The 19,427-nt window shown below is 39.0% G+C and overlaps 2 protein-coding genes across 2 annotated transcripts; both read left to right on the top strand.

Moving 5' to 3' along the window:
* The first annotated feature begins 3,863 nt into the window (after positions 1-3,863).
* LOC131992267 (apelin receptor B-like) lies at positions 3,864-5,897 on the top strand. Its single transcript, XM_059357775.1, has one exon. It carries the CDS (start codon positions 3,932-3,934, stop codon positions 5,021-5,023), a length of 1,092 nt encoding a protein of 363 aa, XP_059213758.1. The 5' UTR covers positions 3,864-3,931; the 3' UTR covers positions 5,024-5,897.
* Positions 5,898-14,450: 8,553 nt separating this feature from the next.
* On the top strand, positions 14,451-18,887 carry nfkbil1 (nuclear factor of kappa light polypeptide gene enhancer in B-cells inhibitor-like 1). Its single transcript, XM_059357776.1, has 4 exons — positions 14,451-14,836; positions 14,934-15,046; positions 16,565-16,676; positions 16,756-18,887. Exons 1-4 carry the CDS (start codon positions 14,563-14,565, stop codon positions 17,343-17,345), a joined length of 1,089 nt encoding a protein of 362 aa, XP_059213759.1. The 5' UTR covers positions 14,451-14,562; the 3' UTR covers positions 17,346-18,887.
* The last annotated feature ends 540 nt before the right edge of the window (positions 18,888-19,427 follow it).

The raw sequence follows: 19,427 nt of genomic DNA, 5'->3' as shown, positions 1-19,427 counted from the left end.
AGCATACAAAACCATCACAGAGAGGCGCAAAGCTACTAAAAAAATAGATGCAAATTAAATAAAAAGGAACGTAAAATGACTAAAAGTAGAAAGTTTGAGTTTAGGTGTCTTGTCCCTATGCAGACAGGGTGGGGGGGCCTCTTACATGTCTGCGCCCAGGGGCCCATTGTCTCATAATCCGTCCATGCTAATGAGGGGATTTTTGGGAAAAAGTGAGGGCCTGATGTTTTATTTAGCTCTATATTCACATCCCTGTCAGCGAGCTCAGCTATAAACAGACCTCAGTCCCTCCAGAGCACAGATAGGAAGCTCGGTTTATGCTTTTTTTCCTGTCTTGCCGGGCGGACAAAGAGCTGGACAGACAATCAAGCCTGGCCCGAGAAGACAGAGTTCAGGAGGAGGCACACAAACACAATCACATCAGTTTGATTAACAAATGCCACAAGATCACATCACAATAATTGGCAACAACAAACAGTTCTCTGCAGTAAATGACGTTGGCGAAAGCGGAGGAAGACGGGAATCAATCCTCATCTTCATAATCAGAGGAAGGCGGAGATGAGCGGGGAGGGGGAGAGGAGGAGGATGGAGGGCTGGAGGAAGGGATCAACGGAGGAAAAGATTGTTGAGTGATACAGTAGTTGTGTCTAAAGGTCGGTGCCCTGGCGCCACCGCTGCCTCTCTGCTGAGAGACGGAGCAGACTGAAGACTGAGCCGACCCACCTGGGCCCTCAAACACACCCAAGAGACCGCAGAGAAGAGAAGGAGTGTTACTTGTTTAACCTCTTATAATTACATTCTCCACTTTTTCCCCTCAAGTAGCTTTAAAGTCTAAAAGTATATATCTTATTCCACACGGACAGTACAAATCTATACCAGCTTATTACATATCTCTATTGAAGCCATGCTGTTGGAGGTTTACTGTGAAATATTCAAGCCAAGCACTGTTTTCCCCCAAAATTTTGACCTTACTAGGATTTTATGGAATGAATGTTTGGCTGCACAGCATGAGTTTGTATTATTGGTTCCATCTGAAGTTTAACAAGTAATTTATATATATGTATATATATATATATATATATATATATATACATTTTAGATATCTAATTTATGCAGTTTTCCTGTAAAGATTATGTTAAGTTCGTAATGAAGATATATCATATTACATTATTTGCCATTACTTTTGCACTAACAGTGAAACATGTTCTTGTGATTTGTGTGTGTGTATGTGTGTGTGTGTGTGTGTATGAGGGGTATTTTATGCCAGCGAACTATATAAAACGTGTGTACAGTGCCTATGCGATCACATCAAACCTCTAATGTGCACATGTAAATTCCATTCACTTTCAATGGACAGATGAGCGTCACGTAGGCGCCGCGCAGATGCTGCACATGCGTTGTTGCGCATACGCCTACGTGACGGCTGTGTGACGGGTGAACTACGCCTCAAATACATGACATGAAGATCCGCGTTACTGTTAAGTACAATTCTACATGAGCGTTCAGGCACACGCTGTGTAGTGTTTGTGGAAATCAAATAGGGATGGGTCATTCGTGCCTATGGGGTTAACGCGTGTGTGTTTTTGTCCTAAAGCCAACGCTTCAGACGCCTTAACGTTTGCACATGTAGACTTGAAACAGCTTAAACTGTCTCATCGTCTCTTGGTGATATATGAACTGCTTTAATTATGAAGCGAAGCAGCTGTTAAACTCGAAATTCGTCATCATAAAGTAAATAATTATTTGTACATTGAGACAAGCGTGCGCACAGGCGTTCGCTACGTTCGCACGTGGCATGACACTTTTCACCCGTCACTCCTTCATTATCTGGTGTACTTGCAATACGCGTGCCTGTACACGCCTATTCATTAGTCTTTATGCAGGCGCAAGAGACGCGATTAAGGCGTTTTAGTATAGCTCGCTGGCATAAAATACCCCTCATATGACACTTTTCACCCGTCACCCCTTCATTATCTGGTGTACTCGCAATCTGCGTGCCTGTATGGACGCCTATTTATCAGTCATTATGCAGGCGCAGGCGACGTGATTAAGGCGTTTTAGTATAGTTCGCTGGCATAAAATACCCCTCATAGTGTGTGTGTGTGTGTGTGTGTGTGTACTTGTAAATCTATTAGGACATTTTGGCCCCGGTCCTCACTTCTTCAAAGGCCCGTTTGAGGGTTAAGACTTGGTTTTAAGGTTCAGGTTACAATTAGGTTTACAACCCCCAATTCCACCCAACTGTGTAAAACATAAATAAAAACAGAAAGCATCAATTTCAGAATACATGAGTGCAAATTTATAAACACAAGTTTACTCATTTGTACAATTTGAATTTGAATATATTCATTCTGTTTTATTTCCATTTTAGATGTATGTTAGGGTTAGGGTAAGGGTTGGGGTAAGGCATTTAATTGTAATGGTTAAGGTTAATAGGCTAGGGCAGTGATACTAAAACTTAAGGCTTGGGGGCCAAAATTGGTGGGGGTTGTGGGGATTTTTTTTGTACTGCAAATGAGAAGCCAGAGTGCATAAAAAAGCACCAAAATAAAACATAAAAGTACAAGGGGAGGATACCCTGAATGTTCTCGAATCAGAGAAACACTGCTGTATATACATGACTTGTGCTGGGCTGCTGCGACTGGATTATGATTATGATTTTATTAATGTTTGTTCTTTAACTGGCCTGTCATTTTTCTTTTTTTTGGAAAGGTATTCTGTGATTAGGTGTCCTCACAATGTTAGAAGTACAAGTCTGTGCGTGTGTGTGTGTGTGTGTGTGTGTGTGTGTGTTCTGAAATGCACTTGAAGTTGATAAAACCTGTATGATTAAAAAAATATTTGTCAAACTATTCCAAGGAACATTTGGGGTCCCTGGTATATTCCCTGTCTTTTAAGGGGTTGAGATTGAGAAAATAAAATTCAGGATTGACATATGACTTGAATCACGGCGCCAAAGCTTTTGTTTTGTAGTATTTCTGGACATATTTCTCCCTTTACATAATGTGCTCTCTCCCTACTGTTAATAAATATTATTTCATTATTTGCTGTCATACTGGCGGCCCTTTATCAATTTTATTGTTTATTAGGGACTTTTTGAAAAGTGATATCTAAATTTATTATGACAATTTAATTGTTGATTATCTTAATATTATTGTAGATTTTCATTAAATGTCTGAGGTTAAAGTTTTGTTTATCTAACCTGCAGTTCATTAAAGCTAAACACGTCTTTATTTTGTGTTTAGTTTGTGGTTCTCCTAGTTTCAGCATGTACAGACATGTAGGAAACAGACATAGAAATGTAAATAATGCAGCCCATTAGGATTTCAGCAGAGTGCTCCGGTGCCAGAAGGACTCTCAATTGATATTGAAATTGACTACTTCATGAAACTTGTCATGCCCAGACGTGACTCAGGGGCTACTGTCCAAACATGTCTAAGTGATTTTGACTCCCTAAAGTGAAATTTTTTTTAAAAAGTGTTGCAGTTATATCAGGAAAAAAACAAAATACTTTGGACAGGGATTCCTTTTGCCCCTGGACATCAATTCCTGCTTCCCATAATTTGTGCATGAAATGTGAGGAAAAATAAAGGATATCCTAAAGCAATACTAGCAAAGGTTACAAGCATTTCAACCCATATATTACATGCATTAAAATGACTCCACTATGCATTATGTTGTAGACAAATCACACAAATGGACAGAGAGGTGGGCGTGTAGGCAGAGAAAGAGCATGTTCCTCAGAGCAGAAGGGAGGAGGGCAGTGGGAGGGGAGCAGGGGGCGTCCTGGGAGGGTACAAAGCTGAGGGGGTATAAAAGGGTGGGCAGTTTCCACATGCAACAACAGACTTCAGAGTGCTGATGACTGCTGTGGATCTATCTGCACCCAAACAGTTTTCCTGTTCTTTAACAAAAAGGATAAGAAGAGAAAATGGAGCTGGAGCTGGAGCCGACTGAAGGTCCTGATGATTACTACGGTCCTTATGACTACGATGAGTCAGAAAACTCCACAATGTGTGACTATTCAGAGTGGACGCCGTCATACTCCGTCATCCCGGTGCTGTACATGCTTATTTTCATCCTCGGCCTCTCTGGAAATGGCGTGGTGATCTTCACCGTGTGGAGGGCTCAGGGTAAGAGACGAGCTGCTGACGTCTACATCGGCAACCTGGCCCTGGCTGACCTCACCTTTGTGATCACTCTTCCACTGTGGGCCGTTTACACCGCCATGGGCTACCACTGGCCCTTCGGAGTGGCCCTGTGTAAGATCAGCAGCTACGTGGTCCTTCTCAACATGTACGCCAGCGTCTTCTGCCTCACCTGCATGAGCTTTGACCGCTACCTGGCCATCGTCCACTCCTTGACCAGCACCCAGCTGCGCACCCGTGGCTACATGCAAGCCTCCCTGACAGCCATCTGGTTGCTCTCTGGTCTCCTGGCTGCCCCAACTTTGCTCTTCCGCACCACCAAATATGACCCGACCAGCAACCGCACATCCTGCGCCATGGACTTCAGCCTGGTGATGACCAGGGAGGACCAGGAGAACCTGTGGATCGCAGGTCTCAGCATCTCCTCCTCATTACTGGGCTTCCTTCTACCCTTCCTGGCGATGATGGTGTGCTACGGCTTCATTGGCTGCACCGTCACACGTCACTTCAACACTCTGCGCAAAGAGGACCAGCGTAAGAGGAGGCTGCTGAAGATCATCACCACGTTGGTCGTGGTGTTCGCCGCCTGCTGGATCCCCTTCCACCTGGTGAAGAGCGCTGATGCCCTCTCCTACCTGGAGCTGTTACCCGCCACCTGTGCCTTCCTGCGCTTCCTGCTGCTGGCTCACCCCTACGCCACCTGCCTGGCTTACGTCAACAGCTGCCTCAACCCGTTTCTTTACGCCTTCTTCGACCTGCGCTTCAGATCCCAGTGTCTGTGTCTGCTCAACCTAAAGAAGTCCCTGCATGCGAGCCCTGCCAGCTCCCTGTCCTCTCAGAAGACAGAGGCTCAGTCTCTGGCCACAAAGGTGTGATGACAACTGAGGGCCCAGATGCATGCTGGGGAAGAGGTGAACAATGCAGAACAATGCAGGTAAATCTAAACTGAACAGCACTGCTGGGGGCCTGCTCACAGATCGTCTGCGGTCAGTTTCAGGGTGTCATCTGTGCTCCTATCTGACTGCTGTGGTCCTGAAGACGACTGTCAAGGCTTCAGGTTTTGGGGTCTGACCAAACTCCAACCTCACTTTCAGGAGCAGGGAAGCAAAACTGCATTTAATACAAGGGACCAAGCACAAACCAGACTTTTTTAAAAGGGTGGAATGTATTTTAAAAAGGACCTCATGCTCATGTGTTTCGCTTGTGGACTTTTATGCAAAAACACTGAGCTTTAGAACTCAAAAAATTTTGTCCTCAAGTCCTGGTGAAGTGCGTGCATTTGCCCCTGTTGTTCTAGTTTTCATTTGTAAGCACTTGAGGTGTGATATCTACCAGCTGAAACTGTAGTATCTGTATCACAGCCAGCAGTGTTACGTATGTGTGTGTAGAAAGGGTGTGCCAGTCTGCAAGAGGTGTCGGAGTCTGATAAGAGTGTTGTAAGAAGAGACGGGGTTGTGGGAGAGAAGAGGAGGAGGAGGAGGAGGGGAGTCCCAGACAGACAGACAGATGGCAGCTGACAAATGTTTTCAGGCTGGTGCAGGGCCCAATTAAAAGGTGACCGCTTTGACAGTCTGCTGAATGTGTGTGTGAGTGTGTGTCTGTGTGTGAAGGAATGAATTTGTTTATTGTGCGTCAGAATGACAATGAATTTGTTCCCAACAAATACATGAAAGCATTTTGTGAATACACATTATTTTGAATGGATTGTTTATGATTTGTAATAAAAAAAAGTGATCTGAAAAAACGCAATTATTCTCTCTCTGGTCTCACTCTGTCACTTGTGATTGCTTGTTAAGTCTTGCTGGAATGTATTTTCTCCCATCCAGTGAATGTGCTTCTTCCTGTTGGTGCATTGCTGAGGGAGGGCAGTCTCCCTGCCATTGTGTTTCGCAGGGTTGAAATCAAAGCATGTGTCTGCAGGAAATGCAAGTTGGACTTCTGTTTCCCTTTTCCAGCATGTTTGTTTCTTCTCCTCCTTACAATTTGCTCACACAAACAATCAGTGAGTACAAAAGTTTCTAAATTGGATCAACCACAAGCTTTGTCCCGGATATGTTTCAATTACCCCAACTTCAACCTTCAACTTCAACAATATAGCTCAAAATACATCTAAGAGTCAATTAAATTAAATTAAAACCATCTCTATTGGCATGCTTGACATATGTTTTCCTTTCTAAATTAAGTGTGAAATAAAAATAATAGATAAGTAAGTACAAGTAAAGATCTACTAGAAAACATAAATGTGTAAATAAAGCTGTAAAACACTGCAGCATTGTCCAGATCAGATATGTATGAATTAAAATAAATGAAGTTTAACTTAAAAGTACAAAGTGTGAAAGCATGATTTTGCTCTTAACATATTTTATGTAGAGAAAATAGACGTTGAAATTTAAAAAATAGCAATGCAAATTAGTGAGAACTGATGTATATCAATGTTCAGGATTATACAGACTGTCAGTCTTTATGGTGGTTTTATTCCATTGGAAGCCCTTAACAACTTAACAACAGCTCCCAAAATCTTTCTGTAGTGTTTGCACAGTCCCTGTGTTATTAGTCTATCATGATTAACTTTGTGATAGTTCAATGTATCGTTTTAGCAAACAAACGCCACAACAGGTTGCTGAGCTCTAAATTAGAATTCAGCGATTGTGACTGTAAAGAGCTTTTTACAGGATGTAATCAGAAACAGCAGGGAGACAGAAGGATTGGACTAATCCTTGGTTACTGATTTGTAGTGGGAGTCGTCTATCTGTCCCTGTGTAATACCTGTGACGGAGAGTGGCTTAGTCTAAATCACCTACAATTACAGTTGGTTTTTCATTTATATATGTGACAAAAGCTGAACTCCTCGTAGAAGGAAAAAGTCATCGGTGTCTTTAATTTCACCGGTGAAATCTGTCACTGGAGGAAAGAAAAAAGAAGTCCAACAGCTGCAGTGACACTCACTCTGTGTCCTTCATCGCTGTCTCAGCTCTATAATCTCATCTGAGCCAAGACACAAACACAGACATGCAAACAAAATCTGTTTCCTGAATTTAGTCTGGAATGTTTGCATATAGAATTACATGAAAACTAGTTGCATTGTACAACTTGTGGACATAAATCATTACAAACTGGTGCAACAGTGAATTAAATAGTGGCACGATCAGTCTACACACAACAGGTTGTATTAGTGAAAGAGCATACAGTGCATTTTTAAATTCCATGCAGCAGCTTATTATTTTTACAGGAGGACTTGTCACATTATCCTCCACCTGTCATTTTCAAAGTCAGAGGCCACAGTGAAAGATAATCTGGACAGATTATTGTCATGGGTTTTCATGTTTTATGAAGCTAATGTGATCACGTTACCAAGATTTCATGGCACGAACCAGAGAGAGAAGGGATTTATGCCCTTTGATCGTCTATAGACTGGGTGTATATCTGCACATGACTATTCAGAAATGATTACACAAATGTTTTCATTCCTCTGTAATAACAGAGTATGAAAATTGAGTGCGTCTACACTGGAAGCAGGCTCGCCGCGGGGAATCCCGAGGGTATAAACAGTATTCATTCTCCCTCTTTAAGAAATGACAAACAACTAGAACAGCTTTCTTGGAAAATGCATGCACAAGCAGAAATAATCATTTGACCTTTACTGCCAAATATTTTCTGTATTCATAATGCGACTGGAACATTGTTGTGTTGATAATTCTGTTAGATGGCAACAGCAGTTCTGTCTGTGCAAAGAAAAAAAGCACCACTGTTGTCTGAAAACACTGCTGAGTAAAAAAAAAAAAATCAAAGCTCCATAAAATATCAAAGATAACAAACTCAAACCACTAATAACATACCATAATAGTACCTTGTCAACACTAATTAACACCTTATACAACAGTCTTATTTCAATAGCTTCTAACAACATAAATCAGCTTTACTCTGAACTAAATGTTTATATCATACTGAAGCTGTAAAAAGTCCTCATTAGTTCCATTGTTTACACTCTTAACAGTTGTCATGTATTTGAGTTTCAGATGAAACTGTCACATTTAATTGGCACAACATTTGACATATATTGTTGTAGAGAAACGTAATAATAATAATAATAATAATAATGATAATGATAATGATAGTGAAATATGTTTACTCCACCTCACCTCACAAATATTATTTTCATTCCACTGCCTGTAGTTGTGTTGCACCTTTTTTATTTTTCACTCAATCTCAACCTACTGCAACATTAAAATGATGATCCCAAACAGTAATACAAACCCTGAAGCCTTTTTTCTGTGTGAACACGCTAAATAAGCTCTCAGCATAGGATTAATACACAACACCTGGTTAGAATCAGAATAAGTCGGTGTTCATATACAAGGAATTTGCCTTAGTATTTTTGCTGCATAACAGTACACTTTGTGAGAGGAAAATGCAAAAATAGAAAGTAGAAATCTTTACACAAGTTTATGTATTTTAAAATATAAATATAGTAATATAAATCTGTTTTCCAAATACGAAAAGCTACAGTTTTTGAAAGGTAGAGTGTGAAATGTACAAAAAAACTGATGTGTAAAAATTTAACAGTAAGTATTGGGGCCCAACCCATCTGTTTTAAGCACATTTTAATATTGGCCAGTATCAGAATATATTTTATCCAATATGAAACCCTTTTTTAACGGAACAAATAATAATAGAATCGATGCTTGGAGTGGTTTAGAAATGGTGTTTATTATTTATTTATTGTTTCATTATTTCAATTGTCAGCAATTTACTGATACTGAACATACAGTACTTATATTTATTTAGCTACTTTTTAAAAATTTAACTGTTCTTTATTTTCTCAGTTTCCATTTGTAAAATTGGTTGACAGCGTAATGCATTGTATAGCGTTAATTTGCAGTAAAATACATGGAGTCAGGAACATCTGTTATTAAACATATTTGTTTGTTTTGTTTTCTTATTTCTTGAACTGACCTTATGAGTCTGGCCAGAGATGTATGAAACCAAAAATCCTCTCTCTTAGATGGTGATCTATAAACACTGTGAAAAGGCCAAACCCAAAATCTTCACCAGACTGGAAACTGTTTGTTTACCAGGTGATGCATAACAATAGAAACTAACGGTAAGCAGGCAGAGTTTCTATGGAGGTGCCCACCATAACTCATTCATTGTCGTATCAATGGGAGACAAATGTGTTGTTTTAAATCAGGCACACAGCCAGACCTCCTGTGTGTTGGCAGCACAAGGTAAACTGTCATAAATCAGAACCCAATAAACCAGGCCGTGCAGAAAATAGACAGAGGAAGTCTGCACGCGTTTCACCTCCATCCTAACAATGCAGACCGGACCTTGAGCCCGATCTGACCATCGCGTGTAAGGATGAGATGTTGACCCCTGGAGCGTCTTGGAGGACCCTCAGCTTCCTGCCAAATGGTCTCGCAGCTCTCCTCCCTGCACCGTCCCAGGAGGACGCAAAGGACCTCACGGACAGGATAGGAGTCAGCAGGCCAGGCAGGAAAGGAAAGGTAGGGGTTCCTGGCCGGGGATATCCTGTCTTTCAGCGGCATCTCTCTGCTTTTAGGACCCTCTGTGAGATTGATGGATGCATGCTCCACCTGAGGTCTTGGAGGATAAGGGGAGCCTACTTGTTTCTTCTCTACTGAGTATGTGAGGAAAGTTATCTTCTCTGTGATAGACAAAGAGGAGCTATAGAAAAAAAGGACAATAAACCTTAAAAACATGTGACTTAAACACCTGAGGTGTCAAATCAGATGTCTCTTTCTCCCTCACTCTGCTGCTCTCACTCCGTCTCTCCTGTGATGGCAGACATTTCAAAGGCGTTCACACAAGACGGCCATCGTTAGTGGAGACACGTCGTTTCCGACAGCAGAAAGGAGCGGAAGTGCCCAAGCTTTGGGTGACTCCGGATCTTGGGTTATGTGGGTCTCAGAGAAGATCATCCTCTTCACAGCACACAGAGTGTCCCTTCATTCCCTCCTCTATCCTCTCCTTTGTGCATCCTTCCCTCCCTCAGGCCTAAATGGATGCCCTGTCATCTGCAGCAGGACAGAGCCAGTTCAGAGGCTCAGCTGCACTAATTTAACCATCACAGGTAGAGATAGCTGCATGTGCAAACAAGAAATTACACAAGAACAACCCCACTTTACAGTTTTCATTGGTTTAGCTAATAACACCAGTGGCTTTAATCTTTCAACATATTAGACTGCAGTGATACCTAAATGTTAACAGACTTTCTAGACTTAATTATGAAAACATGTTGCAAACTGCCCTCTGTTATTGCAGCCACATCTTCAGGTCCCTGCAACAACATGTGTGTGTGTGTGTGTGTGTCTGTGTGTGTGTAGTTGGACCATGTATTTATAATGTTGATGTGTTTGCTCTGTGTATTGTGGCTTTAAAAGATTCAGAATGGACCAAATGAAGAGTTGTAACCTTAATTTCCACTCAAGACATGTTAACATACCTATTTGAAACTTAAAATAGCAAAAGAAACAAGAACAAGATCAAGCAAAATCCCTGAGAAATGGATTCCCTGTAACTTCCCATAAATTCAAGTGGTGCTTTAAAATAAAGATTGTTGAACTGTAGTCTACAGTGAAAGACATTCACAGTAATCACAGCTACAACAGTTGATGTAGCATGTAAATCCTCGAACTAAAGTTAGAGACATCTCATAAAATAGAAATATAAGTAAGTGTAGAGTTTATCAAAAGTCTTTTTTACTTTGTCTTTGTATGAATGTCCTGTCTGTCTGTCTGTAACTTTGTTGTGTGTTGACCAGGTCTCTTTTGAGAATGAGATCCCGTTTGTCAATAAGATTACCTGTCTAAATGTTGTTTTTAAGTCAAACTGTGCATCTACAATCATAAAGAAAGAAGTCAGTGTCACAGCCCACAAATAAGTCATGAACATTTCATTGAAAAACATCATCCTTCAGTATTAGGACCCTGTTGTTCGTTCCTAATACTCTAGTCTACAATGTGACATGTTCACACTGAATCATAATAAATCATATATCAGTTCATAAAAAATTGTTATGGGCTAGGATTTTCAAATAAAAGGGCAAGATCTCATAACTGTAAGATACCAGATAAATGAAATTTAAAAAATCTGAAAAACTGTTTATTCACCAATGTATGTAGGTCGACCCACACAGAGAACCACACAGATGACCTCCTTACATGACATCTTTCTGACAGGTGGCATGTTGAAAGGAGGCTGAGGCTCAGAGAACCAAAGAGAGCCTGCAGGGCTTATGAATGCTGAGTATAGGCAGTCTAGAAGATGACAAAAGAGCCCTGCAAGTATAAAGAACATCACTGTAGTGCCAAACTTGTCCAGTTTCTGTAAGCTAACTTTGCTTTGCCATCATTCTGTTGTATTTCGGAGCATCCTGTGTCGCTACAGTGTGCTGCAGAGTCTGTAAAACTGACATGAAACCAGTGGTGGAAGAATTATTCAGATGCCTTACGTAAAAGTACTAACACCACGCTGTGAAATTACCCCACTACAAGTAAAAATCCTGCATTCAAAACTTACTTAAGTAAAAGTCATCTTAAGTATCAGCATCTAAATTTTCTCAAGGTAGGGTTCATTATAACTACCTTATATATTGTTATGAGGTTTCATTTAACAAAAAAAGTCTAATCACTTCAAATTGATCATGTATTTTATGTTAAATCTTGTTCTGAAAAGCTGTTGTGTAGTGGAGTAACAAGTATAATATTTGCCTCAAAATGTAGTGAAGTAGAATTATAAAGTTACACAAATGAAAATACTTAAGTACACATAACTCAAAACTGTACTTAAGTACAGTACTTGAGTAAATGTACTTAGTTGCATTCAATCCCAACATGAAACACAGGTTTACATGATTATACAGTCATTTTTTAATCCTTTTCATCCTACCTGTATACACCACTTAAAAATGTTTAAATGCCATGTTGGTATTTTTTTCCCCAGCAAAACCTCACCTATATGACCTAATATTCTGACTTACTGGATCAACATTTTGAACCAAAAAGAAACAAAGCACATAAATGGTTTTATTTGTGTATTTTTTAGTCATTTGTGTCTTTGTAAGTCATTTTGTGTCTTTTTTGGTCATTTTGTGTCTTTTTTCAGTCATTTTGTGTCTTCTTCTGTGTTTTTTGTGTTGTCATTTTGTCTTCTCATTTTGTGTCTTTTTTGGTAATTTTGTGTATTTTTTTTTTTTGTCATTTTGTGTATTTTTTTGGTAATTTTGTGTCTTTTTTAGTCCTTTAGTCCAACATAAAATGTGTGAAATGTTGCAAATGTGAACAAAAGTTCAAAAAACAATTTTCAGGTACTTTTATGTACATTTTATGTAACGTTATACTTCTACTCCACTACATTTTGAGGCGAATATTGTACTTTTTACTCCTCTACATTTAGCTGACAGCTTTAATTACTTTTCAGGTCAAGATTTAAAATGAAAAACATGAAACATTTAAAATGATGACCCATTTTTATAAATTAAACCACTTAAAAGTTTATTAGGTAGTTAAATGAGTGGAGTCATTTCACAGTGTGGTATTAGTACTTTTACTGAAGTAAAGGATCTGAATACTTCTTCCACCCCTGTCCTTTTTACTTCTTTACTTTTTTATTTTTTTAAATTTAAAATTTTATTTTATTTTTTTTATTTTTTTCATATTTTTTTTTATTTTAATTTTTTTTAAATGTATTAATTATTTTTTTATTTTATTTTATTTTATTTTATTTTATTTTATTTTATTTTATTTTATTTTATTTTATTTTATTTTCTGCGCTTCTGCGCTTCTGCGCATGCGTGACTTGTTACGCTTCTGTGCATGCGCAGAAAAGCCGCGCATGCGTAGAAGCGCAACAGACCGCGCATGCGCAGTAACGCAACGAAGCCGCGCATGCGCTGTAGCGTAACGGGGCCGCGCATGCGCAGTAGCGTAACAAGGCCGCGCATGCGCAGTAACGCACCGGGGCCGCGCAGAAGCGCAGAAAAAAAAATTATTAATTTAAAAAAAATAAAAAATAAAAAAATTTAAAAAATTTAAAAATTTAAAAATTTAAAAATTTAAAAATTTAAAAATTTAAAAATTTAAAAATTTAAAAATACATTTTTTTAAAAAATTTTAAAAATAAAATTAAGAATAATTAAAAACAATTAAAAACAATTAAAAATGTAAAAAAATTATAAAAAAATAAATAAATAAAAAAATAAAAAAGAATAAAAAAAGTAAAGAAGTAAAAAGGACAGTGGTGGAAGAAGTATTCCAAGTATTGCGCATATTATTTTTAGCCCAAGCTCATATCCATAACCACATTGCGCAGCGGGGCCGCGCATGCGCATTGGGAAAAAAAATTAAATTAAATTAAATTAAATTAAAAATTTACAAATAAAAAAAAAAACAATAAATAAAAAAGTAAAGAAGTAAAAAGGACAGTGGTGGAAGAAGTATTCAGATCCTTTACTTCAGTAAAAGTACTAATACCACACTGTGTAGAAGTATAAAGTTAAATAAAATGTACATAAAAGTACCTCAAAATTGTACTTTAAGTCCAGTACTTGAGCAAATGTACATAGTTACTTTCAACCATTGCTACCTGCCTCTTCTAACTTATACATATCAGTTAAGTGTCCTCCTTCAGACACTGTATGAGGATTAAAGGGATAGTTTGTGCATTATTATACAAAACTTGTTGTTTTGTTGTTATTTAATAACTTGAGTATTCTTTGGGTTATCAAAATTCTTTTAATAACTTTTTGTCATGAGGGTCCATAGATGCTGTGTGCAAAGTTTGGTGCAAAACGATGAAATTGCCTCGGAGGAGTTCGAAAAAGTAGGTTTGTGACATTTCGCGAATTTGCGGAAAAAAAACTCTAGGCGAAAATGGGCGTGGCCTATATAACGAGATTCAGCAAAACTCAGTGAACGCGTGAATATAAGATTTTTGAATGTTCAATGAAGTATGTGGGAGTTATTAGCCAAAACGCACTTTCCTTTATTATAGCGCCACCTAGTGGTGAAAATTCAGGATGACAATAGATTATACAATTTTTCGGCTGGTGTGACTTATATTTAAAGTTTCATGAGTTCTGGGGTATGTTCAGGTAGTGTAAAATGCGATCATTTGGGACAAAGAATAAAAATAAAGAATCATTCGAAATACAATAGGGACCTCGCAGGTCGTTGCCTGCTCGGGCCCTAATGAATGAATGAACACTGACACCTAGTGACACACCGGAACCATTCTGTCCCCGGAACTTTAGTGTCCGAGCTCATCGGAGTCATTAAGAAGAAGGACCGGGTTAGCCGTTGGTAATGCTAAGGCCTTTCGAAGCTAACACAAGCTAGCCACAAAACAGGTCATAATAACCTCCTTTGTCTCAAAGGCTGGGTTGTTTTTAGTCCGCATGCTGTCTCGCAAACAGAAGCGGGTGTGGAAATACGTGGAGGAGGGCAGTCTGCTCAAACTGAAGTCGTATTTGCGGAAGCACCGGGACCTGGATGTGAACTTCTCCCAGGGTAAGAGGCAGAGGAGCCCGCTGCACCTGGCCTGCTGCCTGGGAGACGACGCTGTGCTGCGGCTGCTGCTCAAACACGGAGCCGATGTCCTCCAGAGGGACCGTAAAGGAGACACGGTGTTACACATCGCAGTCAACCGGGCTCTGAAACACGGGAAAACAGGTGAGGAGGACAGAGGAAAGAAGCTGCCAGTGGGCTATAAACCTTAACAGTCATGTGTCATATTTATATTGGCTTTTATTTGTGGTTTACCCTTCAGCATATGATGACCTGGTTGTGCCTCTGAAAAAGAGCTGCCCAGAAAGTTTGAATGTTCCCAACAGTGCAGGAGTTACACCTCAAGACCTGCTGAACTGGAGGAAACAAACAAAGGTAAATTTGACATTTAGATAAGAATAAGTGCTTTGGTACATACAATCAAATCAATCAATCAAATCAAATTTACTTTATTTATCCCTGAGGGGAAATTCAGTTAGTCTGGTAGAATCCGTCCTGCAACAGAGAGAGGAGCTGTCCACTGCTGTGTTTTTGGTCCATAAGGATTATCCTGGTATTTCAAGATGGCCTGGAACATCTTGACAGTGCATCTCTCCACCACCTCCTCCAGTGTGTCCAACCAGGCTCCAACCACAGAACCAGCTCTTTAGACCAGTCTGTCCAACCGCCTTGCATCTCTGTGTCTGATGCTGCCTCCCCAGCAGACTGCAGTACAAAACAACACACATGCCACCACAGAATGATAAAACATCTGCAGCATCTTACTACAGATGTCCAGAGATCTGAGCTTCCTTAAGCTGCCCCTTTTTGTATAGAGCAATAGCTTTTAGGGGCCAGTCCAACTTATTATCCAGGTATACATGTAAATGTATACACTGGCTGAAGAGGGGGCTTGAGTCTGCGGAAATCTATGATCAACTGGGTTTTGATAGCTGTTTGATAAAAAATCATGGGGCACCTTAAACATAGTAAGAGAAAGGAAAATTGTCTTGAAAAAGACAAGAAGCATAAATATATAAATAATATTGTATATAAAGAAATGTATCAATTATATCTGTTTTACATATAAACAAAACGAAAATAAATTATTATGCCAGAAGATCTGAGAAACTAGTAAATTTGTTGGGAATGTTTGACATCTTTGCTTGGAAAATGACTGTGTTGTCATTCATTTATCAAAATCCTTGGACATTATTTTGATTGATTAATTGTTTCAAATCCAACCCATCAGTCTGTTTTCCATAGCAGACCTACAGCAGTGACAGAACTGGACAGGAGTCTATTTGTCTTATTCATGGTGTTATAATTAGTTATAATGCCAGTGATTTAAAATGAGTTGTTCTTTTTTACTTCATATAACATCTACATTATATCATCTACTATAACTCCTGACCATTATCATATTTTTACCACAGCACATTTACTTATTTATTTAAAAGTTAGTTTAAGTACCTTCCAGGTGGTCATTGCTATCTATTTCAGTGTGCATTGATCAGATTATTCTTCTGTGAGGCAACATCAGGCGTGACTTAATCATTGCTTTTCTAACTCTATAAAGCATAATGTAAGAAATACATGCATAGATATACATTTGCTAAATGTGTGCTAGTTGTCTTTCATGGTTGATTCTATAACTATGAAAAAGTTTGAGTGTACCATTGTTAAAAAAATGTATCAAAAGTATCAGATATCAATCCTCTGTACACAAATGCATCCAAACCACTGGCTGCCTGAAAGGTGGAAAACACATCTTTGTGACGTGTGTGATATCTTTGAAAGAATGGACCAAACCATATAAAATGTGTGTGATTATTTGGCACCAGATGTCAGCAGAGCACAATATCATCTGTAGTATTGGATCATATTTAAGCCTAATTTCCTTTTATTCTTCAGACTGCAGAAAACATGAACCGTCCATCTGAAAGAGACCCAGAGAAGGAGTGGCTGGAAAAGCTGTTCGGTGAATGCGAGGATGAATTCTCTGAAACTTTTGGAGTATATGACGGTAAATGTAAACTCATTCATTACTGCTGGATTTTATTTTGACTTCACTTGATAATAACACTGCTGTATTTGTTTCCCAGCTGATGATTTTCTTCCGGTAGACGATGATGAGGAAGACTTTGGGGACTGGGCCGACCGCATTAGAAGACAATATTTTGATAAAAAGCACGCTGAAGCTCAAAGACTGGCAGCGTCGTCTTCTGGGTGGAAAAAACGGAAGAGTAAACAAGAGAGAGAGCAGGAAGAGAAAAGCAACAAGGAGCTGCATGAGAAGCTGCAGAGGGAACATGAAGAGTATCTGGCACGAGCAGCACGTAAAGAGGAAGAGACTCGGCAGGGCAAGAAGCGCAGGTACGATGAAAGGTGTGCAGCTACTTTTAATGGTGGCTCCTCATCAGGTGTCACAAAGCTGAGCTACAGCGACATCCCCTGGCCAGCTGCACAAGGCACAGTGCAGGAGATGGTGGACGTGATGCTGCACGGCGTGGACAGGAAGGACGTGCCTGTGTTTCGGAAAATGCTCCGGAAGCAGCAAGCTCTGTGGCATCCTGATAAATTTGCTCAGCGATGCGAAGCTCGGTTAGAGGAGAAGGACAAACAGCGGATCCTGGATACAGTCACTGCTCTGTCACAGGAGCTCAACAGACTGGCCCAGAGTCTGAGGACTTAAAACTTAGCAACTAGTCTAATATTATTATGTGCTTTTATGGAAAACTCTGTACACAAAATTAATTATTTTAATGCAAAAGAACCAACAAATTCAGCACACTGTCTCACAACCTTTTGTTTCATCTTCAGATCTTCATCAGGTCAAATTCATACAGACACACCAGCACCAGTATGCAAATGTAAACGTTGCCTGATGGGGAAAACACAAAGCAGAAGGTGTGCTTTTGCATTTATACAAATTTAAGGAGATGGTATCAGGTGGCTTCAGGTTTCACAGTCTGACATGTGAGCGTGAGGGTTAAAGGCCTTGTTTAGCACTAGTGGTGCTAACAATACTAGCAAGATTTATCTTGCTAGTCTGAGGCTTCAAGCTACCTTTAACCTTTAAGGACACCACTGCCCTTTTAATTAGACTACAACCATGCTTCTGATGTCTGTAGTGTTGGGAAGTGTAAGCCATTTGAGACAAAATAATTTAAATATTTGCCAGCTGACATTTTCCTGAAATATGAGTGTGGAGCTTGCCGTATTGGAACATCAGAGATGGTACCCACAGAGGACCAATCCCCAGATTGAACCCTGAGCATAAACATGCTTCTGTCAAATTCCTGATTTAAAGAAAAATAAAATGAACATCAAGATTTCTCTAACCCTGTGTAACATTTGTGTTGAGTCATGTGGGCCTGCTATCAGTATTTATATTCTTATCATACATTGTTACGTGCATGAAGAGTCTTGTCAAAAAGATGCTGACATCTGTGATCTGCAGATTTATTTAAACACACAATTGTAATTTACCAAAAGGGACATTTGCCTTAAAAGAAACATAATTAACATATTCTAAATAAAGGATTTCACACAAAGAAGAGCAGATGGTCGGCCCGCTTTCAGTGATGGAACAGAATAAGAAGATGCGCTGGTTGCCAGGTTTGTATGATACCCCCCTTTTTGAAATGAGAAAACGTGCCATTTACAAGCATAATATGAAATGAGGAAGGGGGTAGAAGAATTCCACCGGTTTCTTAATATAACATCAAAACAAAATAGACCTAATAGACTGCTATAGAGCAAGTTAGCTGATACAAAATACAAAAAACCTTGCCATTTAACACGAGACGAATTTATTTAGGCCTACTGAACAATTTACACCTAAATATATACCATGGCTTTTTATTTTATTTATTCCAAAAAGAGCAAAATATGAAAACATTCCGTCTGTTTTTTAATCTAATAGCAAAACAAAATAATTGGTCTATCAGAGTAGGTTTGCTGATAAAATTATAATACAGAACGGATGGCCAAAGCCATAATTGTTATAATCGTAAATGTTTTTGTGAATGTGTTATCATTTAGGAATAGAAAATGGACTATTTGTGTTTTTCTGTTGTTTATTTTTTTTTAATAAATAATCATCAAAGTTTACATTAATGCCAGTGAAACTACGTATATGTACCAATATGACGTTTTTTTGTCTAATCAAACCCATTTCACACCTTTCGTCATACTTAAAAAGTTTTAAAAATTAAAATTTTGTCAAAAATGTTTTTTGTTTTTTTTGTGCCTCAATCATCTCCTCATGACGCCGGCCACCTATGGTAAAATCGCCTACATCCTCAGTTGATCAGATCATGTGATTTTACCCCTTTAACATCATCTTCTTTGACAATTTGCCATATTCATATGATAAGAACCCAGCAAAGAAGAGCTAGAGGGAGATTGTTTAGTTATCAGTTTAGTTTATGACTGTTTTATTGTTGACACTAATATTGGTAACACTTACTCTAAGGTGTCGACATAAGAGTGACATGAGCGTGTCATAAACATGACATGGGATGTGTCATGAACATTAATGACACTTTGAAGTAACATTAATACTCATGATACATGTCATGTTTCTGACAGGCTTGTGTGACTCTTATGTAGACACCTTCAAAATAAAGTGTTACCATATCTTGCTTAAGTCACAAAGCCATGTTCAAAAAATGGCCTAAGTCATTTATTTCTCTAAAGTTACATAATTTACACACAGTGTTATTACTATGCCAATAGCCATCCTTTGTTACATCCTTTTTGAGTGAAATGA

The sequence above is a fragment of the Centropristis striata genome, chromosome 19 (assembly GCF_030273125.1).
Source record: "Centropristis striata isolate RG_2023a ecotype Rhode Island chromosome 19, C.striata_1.0, whole genome shotgun sequence".
In the NCBI taxonomy this organism is placed as follows: domain Eukaryota; kingdom Metazoa; phylum Chordata; class Actinopteri; order Perciformes; family Serranidae; genus Centropristis; species Centropristis striata.
The sequence above is the reverse complement of the archived record's forward strand: the minus strand, read 5'-3'. Positions and strand labels throughout refer to the sequence as shown.

What these genes read in the sequence shown, in the direction of transcription:
- LOC131992267 (XM_059357775.1), top strand. Translation starts at nt 3,932, where the DNA reads ATGGAGCTGGAGCTGGAGCCGACTGAAGGTCCTGATGATTACTACGGT.
- nfkbil1 (XM_059357776.1), top strand. Translation starts at nt 14,563, where the DNA reads ATGCTGTCTCGCAAACAGAAGCGGGTGTGGAAATACGTGGAGGAGGGC. An exon ending in TCTGAAACACGGGAAAACAG is followed by an intron (nt 14,837 to 14,933) that starts GTGAGGAGGACA and finishes TTTACCCTTCAG; the next exon opens with CATATGATGACCTGGTTGTG. An exon ending in ACTGGAGGAAACAAACAAAG is followed by an intron (nt 15,047 to 16,564) that starts GTAAATTTGACA and finishes TTTATTCTTCAG; the next exon opens with ACTGCAGAAAACATGAACCG.